This window comes from Netta rufina (genome assembly GCF_964035555.1).
Source record: "Netta rufina genome assembly, chromosome: 6".
NCBI lineage: Eukaryota > Metazoa > Chordata > Aves > Anseriformes > Anatidae > Netta > Netta rufina.
The window spans coordinates 20,066,557-20,081,028 of record NC_140129.1 but is presented as its reverse complement, the minus strand read 5'-3'; the positions used below and the strand labels follow the sequence as shown (position 1 = coordinate 20,081,028).

The following is a 14,472-nucleotide window of genomic DNA, read 5'->3' as shown; positions in this document are numbered from 1 at the left end:
GTCAGCTGACTTCATCATGCGACTTTTTTGGCCACTGCGTACTTCTGAGTAATTGTCTATTTATGGAAAATAAATTAATAGCTGCTATTTCTACTTAAAAGAGAGGACCTGTGAGTGAATGTGTAGGTTGAGCAAGTGGGTTGTAGAGATGGGAGAGAGATTAAGAGTAGGAGGTGAAGGGATCAATTGAAAGAATAAGAGTCTTAAAGAAAGAAAGGGAAAAGGGGGGGGCAGGAAGCAAGATATTAAGGAAAGAAGTTAACATAAAAGGGGAGGAGGGGGAAAAGAAAGCAGTCTCCCAGAAAAGTGAACAGGTGAAGCAAAAAGCAAGACATACTGTGATACGAGTTTAATAAAATAAAATAAAATAAAATAAAATAAAAGAGCAAAGCTATGGGAAATAATATCTTGAAATATGACTTCAATATAAATCTAAAGATTTATTTTGCCCAGACTTTAACTGTATAATAAACACAGAAAAACAAAGAATTGATGTCTGACATTCTTGTTGTGCATACCTCTCTGAAAATGCTGTCTACGTAGATTGTGCCTGCATCTTGGCTTGTTTAAGGGAGAAAGGATTGGATCTTATCTGTACTTGTGTTGATCGCAGGAGAAATGAGAATTTTCATTTTCACTTTCTCTTCATGGAGAAATGAAAGCTGTGCATTTTAATATAGGAAATAATGGACGATGTGTTACTGCAATAATGTGTATGAATTATAAACTAAGCTTTTTTCGTTCAAAAGGGTCTAGAAATGTTTTACCAATATTTTTTCAGTCATTGTACAGATGTTTTAAAATTGATTATTAACAGCAAACTTTGTCTGGAAGTTGTATAGACAAATCTCTGCCATTATGAAGACCACTACTGCTTAAGCGTTGTTATGGTGTGGTCAGAAGATCTGCTTGTTTCTCTTCTGAAAGTTATCTACAAAACAACCTAATGAAGACATAAAACCTTTTAAGAATGAAGGGCTGGAGTGTTCCTGCTACAGGACAGCACTTTCAGAAACCTTAGGTTAATTTCAGGTATACTGAAGGCAGAAATTCTATATGAGTAAGGAATAAAAGCTTTGTGTTAGAAATATATCAGGCTCCTTTTAAAACATAAACGCTGGCAGCTTAATGTAAAATACTTTATATATTGTATATAATAATCAGCAATTTCTTTTCTAAATTTCAGATCAGCTCTTCCATGTGTTGGCCATGCACATGCGCCTCTACAGTATTGACTCTGCATACAATCCCTGGAGGAAACTAACCCAGCCAATGCAGGACAAAAATCCAGAGCAAGTATTTTAAGTTACCAAATAACAGGTTTACCTTGTTAACAAAACATCCTTACAGAGAGATTTTGAGTAGTGTTCTGTCTTAAATTCAATAATTTGTGAGGTATGCTTATAAATTTAGCATCTAAAAATTGTGTATATGTATTTGTAAAAATCTTAAATTTTCTTTTACCTGAAATTGGTCACACTGCAGTTTGGAGTTAAAGCTTAAATATACCACTCCGAAGCTTAGGCATGTGCCAATTTCATGGTATTGGGTAAGTAGATTGTTGCAATAATTTGTATGGATGCTAGACAAAATTTAAATCAAGAGTCAATTCTTAAAGCTGTTACAGAAATAACATCAGTAGGCTTGAATACTTATGAGAAGTAATTCAAGTCCAAGCTAAGAGTTTCATCACACTTCTTGTTTTAAACAAGTTATTTACCTGAGTCTGCTTTTTTAACATTAACCTTGCATACACGGCTGTACAAGGATTAACAGTATAATACATGGAGTTAGGTATTTGTGTTATACAAGAACTTGTCTCCATACTTGACTTAAAACTCTTCACTTATCGGATTCTACCTTGACAGGGAGCAGAAAAGTCATGTATTACTACTATTTTTCTTGCCTAAAACCAGATTAATATTTTTAGAACTCCTGCTTTAGCAGGTAGTTAACATCAGAAGAGGAAAACAGTGCCAATGTGTATTTTTATTTTATTTTACTTTTCCTTCTGGCACATTGAGCAACTTCTTCAGAGCTAAGGTCTTCGTTTTGTGTTTTGAAATAAAATTGAAAGGAATGTATTTTTAGTTTCTGTCCAGTTACGTATTTGTCATTGTGTTTCATAAGCACTGTGAGATTTCAAAAATTAATCTAAAATAGTGATGCTGCAATCCTAATCTGCAATTTAGGAAAAAAATATCAAAATGTTTGTGTTTTCTTTTAGTTTGAGACTTTACTGTTTGTCTTCCTGGACCCCAGCTTTTGTTTTGCTATCAGTGTTAGATTGTTGCAGTAATTAGATTAGGTAACAGATTAAATCTATAATCTCTTGACAAAACATTAAGAATTTTGTAACTGGAAAACCTACTTTATTCAGCATGCATTCAAGCCTCTTTGCAAGTTTTTGATGTGGTTCTGGTCTGCCCTGACCTAGACTGAGCAATGGTTAATAAATTTGGAGTATGGTTGATTGAGTTATGACTAAGAATCATATTGATAAGTTGTTGTTGGTTGTGGGACTGATCTGTGCACTTCTCATGTTGGTATTTGAGGAGCTTGCTGGCTTTGAAAGCAGCTATTAACAGAGGGGCTGCACATCTTCCAAAACACAGCAACTTTCTTCACTAACAGAGACTTGATGGAATTCACACATTGTTTTATGAAGGTTAGATTGTTGCAAGCTGAATTTAGAGTAGTCTGTGTTTTGAATCACTTAGAAGTGATTGGTACCATAGAAAATAATGGCATGATAAATAGAGGTGTTGCATGTTGGAAATGCATTTGAGTAATTCTCTTGTTTTCTGTGCTGTTTTTTCAGAAGATGTCTTGATAGACTTGTAGATGATGGTTTGGCACTATCAAGTCTTAAATGGTTTAGGAAGCTATAGCTGGGAGATCATCTGTTTTGCCATGAAATAGTTACTGTTCAGATACACGGATGCAATCAAACTGGAATTTTGCTGTTCACCTCCTGAAATGTTTTACCTTCCTTAGTATGCAGGCCCCAGAATGCTTGCTGAGGAGGGATATTCATGTGTAATTGGAAACCTGTTTTCAATATATAGATTAAAGCATAAGATGGATATCTGCAATTATATTGTAGAATTTTGAAGCAGTGGTTGCACTTGAAGATGGCATTCATACGTTTGGCGTGAATGATCTAATCACACTCTTCTTAGTGTCACAGAGTCTTTTGAGAGATCCAGAATAGTGTATTTTTTCCAGATACAGGAAAGAGTATATGGAGCAAGTAGAAAGTGATACACTGCTGTACACTGAAGAAGATAGAGGGTGGTGGAAAAAAAAGTACCACTGGAGATTTAAAATGTGGACAGCACTGTGCCATTTTGAGGCTAACCAAGTAATATAAATCCTCAGCCTGACCAGTACATAAAACTAAGTATAGACCTGTAGAAAAAATCTCAATGAGAGGAAAAGATTTTTATGATCTGACTATATTATTGCCATTGATTCCAAACGATATGTCAGGAAAGTCACAGAAGCAACATAAATTTAAACCAAACTCGTTAATTTACTCACCTCACATAAAACCCTATATTATAAAGGAGCAGCTTATGCATCAACCAAGATTTTCAACTTTTTTTAATAATAAAAGAACCTTCTAATATGCAATGTTTTTCTCTAATTTTCACTTAAAATTAATCTCAGTTGAAAGTAATTTTGCAAAGACGTTAGTTCCATCCTTATTTATTTAGGAAGATAACTTTCAAAATAATAATAATAAAAAAATCTGTGGAATAATAGTGCTCTTACATTATATTTTTACCCTTATTTAATTTTAGTTACTTTATTTTAAATACATAAATGTTTACAAACCTACCCAGATATAGAGCTCACATTTTTAGCTTGGTTTTCTACAACCCAGGTATCATTATTCATATATGTATGCCTTAGATTTCATGTGTCTGGGAGAACTGATCAAAGTAATTTGTAAAGACACACAGAATTGCTGTGCTGTACCTCCCAAAGTGTCGTCATTCACAACCCTACTTTGATGACTCTGTAGTTGAAAATGGCAGCTGAGAAGAAAGATAGGAAGGAGGGAGCTCGTGCACTAACACCAAGGTAAAGTAGAGATTAGGACATTTCTGGACAAGAAGGTACTATATGAAAAAAAGCTTAAATATTGTTGTTTGAAGGAAGAAAAGGAAAAAAAAAAAAAAAGTGAAACCTAAATCTGAGGAACTGTGAAACTCTTGAGAAGGTGCTTGTTGGATGTTTCACACATTTGTGGTTCATTCAGTCCAGTGTAATATATACTTGATCTCACAGGCTGTGCTTCAGCAAATTGTTGTATTACAGACATATCTGGTTTCAGTGGTGATCAAATAAACAATTATTGTGGTGTAAGTGTGGAATAATAGCTTCTGGCAGGGGACAGAGAAGGAGAAGCTGGAGGCAATAATTACTAGACCCAGATGTGAATTTAATGGACTAATCCAAATAGCCTAAATTTCAGGAATGGTAAACATGAAATGAAAGGTTATGCTTTTTTTCATTTCCATCTCTATGATTTGATTCCTGGGTTGACAAAAAATGTATGTTAGCAAAAAAAAATGATTCAGTAAAGCATTAAGGGTCTTTGCAGTAGAAGCTGTTGGGAAGCGGGTGGGAACCGCATGATGACTTGAAACACTGAATTATTCTAGGTTATTTTTACTGAAATGTTTTGTTGTTGTTTTGTTCTAAGCTAGATCGCTTCAGTGATTGCTTGTAGTGGTGTACCGAGGCAATGAACTGCAGCACAGAGATGGGATGGGATTGAGCAACTGTGTGTGTGTGTGGGAACCTCAGGAAAGTCACATTGCTATCACAAACTATCACAAAAACTGTTGTGAAATGGGAAAAATAAAACTGTTTTTCTGAAGATAGTCAGAGGGTAGGCTGGTGGGACAATGGGGTTTAGGTAAGGTTTGTGCTAGAGATGGCATATACACACATTGCTTGTGACCCTGCAACAGACTGGCATGATCTGTTCAGTACCCAAAACATCAGTGTCTCAGGGCATGTTCTGTCAGTTTTGACAGTAATGCCAGCTTCAAGAGTAATTGCTTTTAGCTGTTTATTCCTTCCCCTATACTGTAATACACTACCTTCAGCTGTGCTGATGTAACTTGAGCAGGCTGCATCATGTACAAAGTAAATGAATTAATCCATTTTTAGAAAGGTTATTTTTAATATGCTGGGAATGGGTGACAGAGGAGTGCTGGGGGCACAGTGGTGAAAGGGAGAATGGGAAATGCCTAATGCTAGTACTGTCAGTGAAATCCCGTGTTGTGTAACAAGAAAAACTGACCTGCTGCAAAATCTGCTGTGACACAAGAACAAATATGAAATGTGATTATATCCTAGAGTGTAGCCAGAACAAATAATGGAGTTCTACTTTCTAATTATTAACATCAGTAACTGTGTATTCCTCTGACCTTTCTGTGGGTTGAAATTTGCAGGCAATATTTCTCACCCTGCAAATACTAAAGAGAATATAAATTTGTCCTCATTGAATAAGCCTTTGTTTAGTTGTATCCTTATCCCCGTGTCACAGGTTTTCTGTTTCTGACAGTCCTAAGAAGCCTGAAGTTGAAAGCTTCCACTTGGTAAAGTTAGAAATTCAATAAATATCAGCTGGAGTTAGCGTCTAACAAAAATTTTAAGTTTATCTGGTTGAGAGAAGGGGGGAAGGAGGAGGATATAAGTAGACAAAGATGCTGCTTGTTTCCAAGTAGAACAGAATTTTGTATTCTGTGTATCCATTCCCAAAGAAGTGACTCCCATATAACCTCTATCAGGGAAGAGGATGCTGAATATAGAGGCAGGGTTGCTATGCTCTCAGCTGTTAGGCAGCTTTGATATTGGCACAGAAAGAGGTGCAGCCCAATTATGTGGGACTAGAGGAGAGGTCAGTTCCACAGAGAAAATAAAGCAATGCATTTTTATTTTGGCATGTTTGTATTTCATTGTGCCATTCAGTTCCCCACCTTTTTTTTTTTTTTTTTTAATGGATACAGATGACAACTACAATACAATTGATTTACTTTATATTACTTCAGTCCCATATGAAATTTAACTTGCTTCAATTTTACTTGCTGCTTCTGTGGCAGAATTTTTTTGTAAAGTCATATTTATCAAGCTTTCCCATATGGATTGGGGATTATAACAGGATGGTTAATTTCCATACTCCAAACAGGTTTTACAAATTCAGTTTCAGTGTCATAACGAAAAAGTTGCTTAGGCTTTTAGCAAATGACAGAGCAGTTTTTAAGTGCTTAATAAGCTGCACTGCTTGAAGTATACTGAAGCAGCTTATCTAAAACCTTGACATTTAATGTGGCTTTACTTCTCCAATTTGTATGAAATGAATAAATTAGACAAATTATTCAGTTGTTCCTGCATGTGAAAATGAGTTCATTTATTTTTAATGTTGCTAGTCAATCACAGTATTCTGTATATAGAAGAATCTTTCCTAATTTTGACAGAACTGCTATTTGACCTAATTGTTACATGACAGTTAAATAATATTGATATTGATATGCCTGTAGGTAAATGTGATCAGGATTTAATATCTACATTTTTGTCTTAACCTTATTCAAAGTTAATTTTTCCCAGTAATTCATATATAAATTAAAAATCAAAGTTTGGAGATAATATAAGAAATTGCCCATGTTTATGTAGTGATGGTTAGTTTAAAAATCAATGCCATAGATCATAAAATAAAACTAGCTATAGTTAAAAGCAAAATTAGAGAAACTTGGTGAGATGAGCAACTTCAATGCCTGTATCACTTTGAAAAAAACATTTTTATCTTCAAACATCTACTCATTTATTTCACTGACATTTAACAGCCAGCCAGCTAGCACCAGACTATTTGGCACCAAAACTATTTGGCAACATGTGTAAGAATCCAAACAGCACTTTCTTCTGTGAGTGTTGCAGAGAGGAAAGGTGCTAATGGAAGATGTATATTGCATTTTTGACTTGGCTATTTAACCTGCAACATTGTTACACCAACTAGAAAGACACTACCTCCTATCTACAAACATACTCTGCTTTTATGACTGTGGCCATAAAGTGATTTTATGACATCGAATGAATCTGAATAGTTTGAAAGTTTGCAGCGTCTCTTTATGTGCTTATTTGCTATCCTTATAACTCTGTGGGGTTCTTAATGAAGTTTGTAAAATTGGATAATCCCACCTGTGATGGCTGCTTGAATGTTCATTTCCTTACATGAGGGAAAGCAATACCTTTTCTAAGGTCTCACTGTTTACCAGTAGGAACAGTCCCGCAGTTAATGCAGTTTGAGGATTAGTTGTTGTTACAAAATATTTGTGAAATACCACAGTTTGAAAAAAAACAACAACCAACCAACAAAACAACAACAACAAAAAAACAATAATTAAATTACTGTGTTGCTATGCATTATATTTTGTTAGTTTAGAACTAAAGTTTTTAAAGCAAAATACTGGATGTCGATTGAGTCTGTATATACAAATAATTAGTTCAGGCAGTTTTTGACAGTTTTGGAATGCTTTAACAAGAATTAGGTACCCAAATGGTAACTTTGTTACGAGTTCTTACAATCCATTAGTAACATTAAATGGTTTTAAGATTAAGATCAATTAGTGATTTGACAGGTGTTTGGCTTCTATAAGCTCGATTACAAATGTAATGCTATTTAACATTTAACGTGTAATAAAACATGAAGAATTATATTGTAATATTAAGTAATCTTCTTTGGGTTTTCCTTCCAGGTTGATAAGTGAAGAGCTGCCAGAAGTTCCCGTACTTTACAGAGATGTCTCATCCCTTTTGCTCATCCAGATTTTAACCATGCCTCAACCATTGCACAAAGGTATGTTACAAAAATATGTATATTCAAATGTTTATTTATATGAGGGTACATTCATGATGATTTCCAGGATGATAAATCATAGCTTGTCTACTGTGTAGTCTAAAATAATGTTTCTGCCTTATCTACGGAAGGTGACATTGAACAGAAATTTTGGTTGTTGTTCAACAGGCTTATCTGTGTTCCCTGTCTTCTCACCTTATCAGTCAGCTTATTCAGTAAAGATACAAGAACTGAGCAAAAACTATTTAAGTTGTTTTGCTGAAGAAGTGTCCTTTGTTTGACCTTCATCACTTTTCCTAAAGGGGTGTTTCAGTATTTGGAGTTGAACCGATTGCCTAAGGGTGAAAGCTTGTAATTTAGTTTGACTTTCAGAGTTTAAATTATAGCAGTTGTGTATAATAGGAGGTCACATATGAAGATGGTAAATGCTGTAATGCAGCAACTACAATAGAGATGGCATATAGAAAAATTTGGCATAAATATTAATTTAAGAACCATAATTTTATAGCTAAACCCAAATTTTTTAAAATGTAAATTCATTTTTCTGTAATAAAGGATTAACTGAAACTAGTAGGACAGCTTACTAGTCCTAAGTACGGTCCAGAAGATGGTAGTTCAGCCCCTCTGAGCTCTGATTATCTATAGCTTTACCTTTATTTTAAAAAGAGAACAAACAAGCATTTTACTACTTCACTGACAATGAACATCTGCTTAGGGGTCTGTTTCACAGTTTTGATACCTAATGGATTTTGTTAATTTCTGAGTAGGTAAATATGGGGACTGTTCTGTTTTTGATGTGTACGCCTAATTTACTAAGTGTAACAAAAAATTTGCTTCCACTGAAGAGGTGTTCAGTCCTTACTATTGAATGTTCAGCTCAAGCACTGTGTGTGTCTGTTGACATCGTGGGTTGTGGTTCTTTTGATTCAGTGTACATATTTATGGATTAAATATGTCCCATCAGTAATTAAAGTATGAAAATACTAGAAGTTAAAAAATAAAAAAGGGAATAGGAAGCATACTGTCCAAAACATACTTTTCTTTAACCACAATTTTAAAATAAATTTAACTTGTATTCAGAAGAACAAGAGCAAAAAATTAAAGTATAATGAGACTAACTTCTGAAAAATAAGGAGATAGAGGTGAAGTCAAAGTACAAATAAGTCTTTTGGTAGTTTATATTCAAGCATTGGAGAATAACATCTATGAAGGTTATGTTTATCGTAGGAAAGACAGCATTCAGTTAATAATAGTAAGGCATCCTGTGGAGAATTCCATAAAATACCACACATCAGTAGCACATTTTGATTGTGCTCTTAGCTTTAGTATGAGTTGCATTTGAAAGGAAAAAGGCAAGTGGCAGGAAGAAGATGAATGTAACCACTCCAAATCTACAAAGCATTAAATTGGAAATAAATTGCCATTTATCTTTCTAATTTTGGTTTCATCAAAACAGTTAGGCAGAAGGAAGAGAAAGTCTTTCATAATGCTCTGTCCTGAGGTGTAGAATGTAGTTCAGAAAAACAGGTAATAACATATTTGTTCAGAACTTTTGTAATGGGTGCATAGGTCACAGAGTTGAATGTCAATATCATTAATTCTTAGTAGAGAGCTGATGCATGAAAAGGTAAAAACGTCTTGTGCAGGGTCATGTGGCAGGCCAGTGACAGGGGTGGAAAAAAAAACATGTACATTTGACCCTGCTGCTTCCTGAATGTTTTTTGCTGTTTTGGAGTGATTGCAAGGCGCAGAACCTGTGGACTTGGCTGACACCAGTGTTCAGACAGGGTTGATGCTTGTGTGCCCTGATAGATGATTTCCAATAACAATAGACTTAAATACAGTGCAGAAGAGATGGTGTTGCAGTATGGTGCAGAACCTCCCAGTAATGGTTATTCTGTAGGTTTAGACTCAATGAAAAATTTCCTTCCTTTCAGCATCGATACTATTTTCTAATGCTACTGGTTTTGTAGTATCGTTTATTAGGTTTGTTGCTGTGTTCAGAGAAACCATATTTGCATCCTTACAGGAAACTAAAACTAAAGTTTTAGTTTAGAAATCATCTTTCTAGTCATACTCAAAATCCTTTTTGTTTATACTGTGTTTTTAAAACGGAAATAAACAAACGAGTGTTCTGTAAGGAAGGACCCAAACTTCATCTTTTGCCCTTTAGATACAACATGAGGAATTGTGTTAACTACCCTATTAACTTGTGAATGGGTGTTGGTATCTTTTTCAATCTGACATCGATTAAAGCGATAAAAATGCCATTACTGTTCAGCCTCTTCATTCAGAGAAGAAAATCGATCTGAATTCATCACAAAGAAAGAACACTATAAACTAAATCATTTTTTTTACAGGAGAAACTTTGTGGTGGAGGTCAGAGAATTTACAAGCATTTACCGGATCTTTTAAAGAACGGAAAGAAGAAGATAGTGTACCTCATGTGTAATCAGCAAAATGACCACTGTGTTTAAGATACTAAAACAGTTAGTAATTTTTTTTCAGATTTTGACAGTAGAACGTAGGTGTAGCTTTTATAGGCTTCACATGCTCTGCATTTTGAAATTTGTACAAGACTAAATAATGATCCACATAGGTGTTTCTGGTTCAGTTCTGTGGCAGTTGTAGTACATAAGATGGGCAGTTCATGGTGTTGTGAATTAGGACTCATCAACAGTGAATGATAGAAAATGAAGAATTTGTTTGTAAGATCTCTAGCTCCTTTCTTACTGTAGTGGGTTTACGTGGCAAGGTTTTGGTAGCAGGGAGCCATAGGGGTGGTTTCTGTGAGAAAGATCTAGAACCTGCCCCATGTTTGGGAATGGCCCCATTGTTTTCCAGATCCGAGCCAATAAGCGATGTTGTTTTGCGCCTCTGTGAGAGCATATTTAAGACAGGGAAAAAACGCTGCGCCACACAGCAGCCGGGAGCGAGAGAACAGCCTTGCACCAAGGTCAGTGTAGAGGGAGGGGGAGAGGTGCTCCAGGCGCCGGAGCAGAAGTCCCCTGCGGCCTGTGGTGAGGACCATGGTGAAGCAGGATGTCCCCCTGCAGCCCATGGAGTACCACGGTGGAGCAGGGTTCCACGCTGCAGCCCGTGGAGGAGACCACGGTGGAGCAGGTGGCCCTGCACCGACGGAGGCTGCCGCCTGTGGAAGACCCCTGCCGGAGCAGATTCCGGGCCGGACCTGTAGCCCGTGGAGAGGAGCCCACGCAGGAGCAGGTGACCCGGCAGGAGCTGCTGCCCGTAGGGGAGCCAGGTTGGAGCAGTTTTCTCCTGAGGGATGGACCCCGTGGTACGGACCCATATCTGGAGCAGTTCTGGAAGAGCTGCTGCCTGTGGGAAGCCCACGCCGGATCAGTTCATCAAGGACTGCATCCCGTGGGTGGGACCCCACAGCACAGGGGACGAGAGTGACCGAGAAGGAGCGGCAGAGAAGAAGTGCTGTAGACTGACCATAACCCCCATTCCCCGTTCCCCTGCGCCGCTCGGGGGGAGGAGGTGGAAGAGGGTGGATGGGGGGGGAAGGTGCTTTTGGTTTTTTTTTCTTTGTTTTCTCACTTCTCTCGCTTGTTAGTTGTAGGCAATAAATCTTACTATCTCCTTATGCCGAGTCTGTTTTGCCCGTTACAATAATTATTGCGTGATTTTCTCATCCTTATCTCAATCCTTGAGCCCTTTTCACATATTTTCTCCCCATTCCTCTTTGAGGAGGGGGAGTGAGAGAGCGGCTGTGGTGGAGCTCGGCTGCCCACTCGAGCGGAACCACGACACTTACAGAAGTAGGAAATTATATTCTGTATGAAGAAAGCTAATACAGAATGGAGACAGTGGCTTGGAAGTTTAAAAAAAAAAACAACAAATTTATGTCCTTGTAAACTGAAATCTATGCCCTTTCTGCAACACTATTTCTATATGTTGAACAAGTCACTTAATTCAAAATGGACATTCTTCATAGTCACCATTAATTGTACCTGACTTGAGACCCCTGTGGGCAGATTAGTGCTCATAGCTTCATGTGGCTTCAATTTCTGCTTTGCTTTGAAACACCACTGTATTTTTAAAAACTGGATCTGGGTGAGCATGGGGCAAGTAGGTGCAACAGAATCAGTGGTCATCTGGCCATCAGTGGCCTGGCACTGTGCTTGGTGCCATGTGTGAGGAGCATCACACAGCAGCATGGGTGCTTGCTGGAGCCCTGTTATGCAGCCTGGCAGTGCTCTAGCATGTGCTGCAGTGCTGCTGTTAAGAGATCCATGATTTGGGAGTGATAAACTCAAAAGCTGTTCTTTGAGAGTTTAGCCCAGCTAATTAATACGTTATGTAGAAAAGATTTCCTTCCTTGGCATGTAATAGCTAAGTTCAGTCCCTTTGTTTTTTTGTACCTGACTCTAATAAGGCCTGAATGCCAGAGTCTGACTTGGATGCTTTGACACATTTTTTTTTTTCTAGAAAGTTTCAATGTCATGCAATGGAAATAGAGCAAGCAGCACTGGGGTGAACACTAACACTTTTCTTTAATGATTGGGTAAGGATCTTGACTAAATATAAAATGAATGTAATCAACTTGAGTAGTATCCAATTTCAGTGTGGAAGCTGAAATATTTATCTGTATACTGGGACTTTCACTATACCTTTCATGAATTATCTGAAGTTCAGTGCTGTTTCCCTTTGTTCTGAAGTTATTTTTTCAAATGCCTGTTCAAGTTTCAGATGAAGAATATTTTCAAGGGCTATTCATATGAAGATGCCCTTCTGAGTTCACTAAAAAAGGTCCTTCATTTTGTATTTGATTTGCTTTGTGGATTCTTTCTGTAGTCATTGCCTGACAACATGCACCGTCTAATTTGCAATCACAGTTAAATGACAGATGCATATAGACACTAATAAATGCATTCATCTGCATACTTCTTGCACTAAAGCTAGTGTTAGGCTTCTAGAAGTGTTTCTTGTATAAGCTTTATATTTAAAGGGGAGTTGTTTAATGTACATAATGGGATGGAGTGCTGTGAATTAATTTGGGTCCAAAAAGTTTTGTTTAAAAAGCTTAAAAAATAGAAACATAAAAGCATTTCTCGATACTGTATAAAAATAAATACAAAAATTCTGCACTAAACTGTCTTGATTATAGTGAACTAACCCCAGTAATAAAACTTCTAGACTGTCAGAATAATATCACATTAGTCTTTGTGTACAAACATGCAAGTCCTAACTGTATTTTAGTGCAGAATATTGCACAGTGTATCAGTTGTAACAGAAAGGACCAAAAGCTTCACAACATATAAATATACTAGTAATCCTTAGGGTTATTAAAGGGAAAAGACTTAACAAAAGCACACAGGCTCCACCAGGGGGCCATGGGAAAACACTGAGCAGCCCCAGCATGCTCCACAGAAAGGCAAGTAAAATAGCTCTTTGCAGAGAAACAGCTCTTTGTGGTAGGTGAGCACATAACAGCTCTAAGATTATGGATACCTACAGATGTCAAATATCTTGCATTTTACAAATGAGATAACATAATAGTTGAATGACAATTGGTACTACAGCTTGTGGTATTAGTGCCCCTCCCGTGAGATGTTTTTGACTGTAGAATACTTGTTTTCAAAGCCTGGGCTCTCATTACACAGCATACTGCTTCTGAGCTGCTCCTCTGATATTTTCCTAAAAACGCAGGATTAAACTTGTTTGTACAGAAGTCAGGACCTCATAGGAGGAGTAGTCCAGACCACTTCCCTTATTATATATGAGATTGTATTTTTGTCCAATTCTGTATTCTCCAAAAACTAATTCATAATCACTTAAGAATCATGATAGTAAATACAAGAACATCAATTTATTTTTAAATCTGTAGTATACAAAAACATTATATCTAATTATTAAATTCATTAGAGATTTTAAGTGGGGATAGGGATAAAGAAAAATCCTATTTAACAGAAATCAGATTTTTAAAAAGTGAAATAGTTGTAGTATGCTAAGAAACCCCATGTGAGCACTGTATAACAACCTCAGCAGAACAGATCTAGAGGATGAAATGGATTGTGGCAGATCAGTGAATGTTGACCAGTGGTCTAGTTTTGCTGCTTTAGGTGTAAAAATAATACATCATATATTCAGGATTTCTACATAAGAAAGATTTTTAGGAAAGCAGAGGTCTCAGCAGAATAAAAAATGTATGGCCTAAAGAGCTATTCAGATCTGGTGGATTCTCCTTCTGGGGTAATGGGGAGAGGAAAACCAATTATAATGCTACTTACTGTAGAATAGGTTCGGTGAAATATAGCAGTGTTCAGTGTCATGTTTAACGTAAGCTCTGTAGGAAGATAATACAAAAAAGTAATTTTCGTTACATAGTTACAAATACTCTTTTACATGCTTAAATTGTGCTTATTGTATATACTTGGTGACATTAAAAAGTATTCACATCTGCATTAATTTGTAAGCATTTGTTAAATAAACAATTGTTAGTTCACAGACTTCATTATATATTCAGACTTTGTATTCATTTTAGAACTCAGTAGTGTGTTTTGATGTTAGATATAAGAATAGAGAAACAAGGCAATTCATCTCCCTTACCGCCTTTTCATTTTCATGTACGA

At 36.6% G+C, this 14,472-nt stretch overlaps 1 protein-coding gene across 8 annotated transcripts in view; it reads left to right on the top strand.

Moving 5' to 3' along the window:
* UBR3 (ubiquitin protein ligase E3 component n-recognin 3) overlaps positions 1–14,472 on the top strand; it is a 105,437-nt gene that overhangs the window by 78,293 nt on the left and 12,672 nt on the right. For 7 of the 8 annotated variants that reach the window (XM_084289234.1, XM_084289233.1, XM_084289232.1 and 4 more), the window contains 2 exons: positions 1,187–1,292; positions 7,773–7,873. In XM_084289234.1, coding sequence (XP_084145360.1) covers positions 1,187–1,292; positions 7,773–7,873 — 207 coding nt within the window. Of the gene's footprint in view, positions 1–1,186; positions 1,293–7,772; positions 7,874–10,233; positions 10,844–14,472 lie in introns of those variants that run through there. The other variant, XM_084289236.1, reaches the window with a different exon arrangement.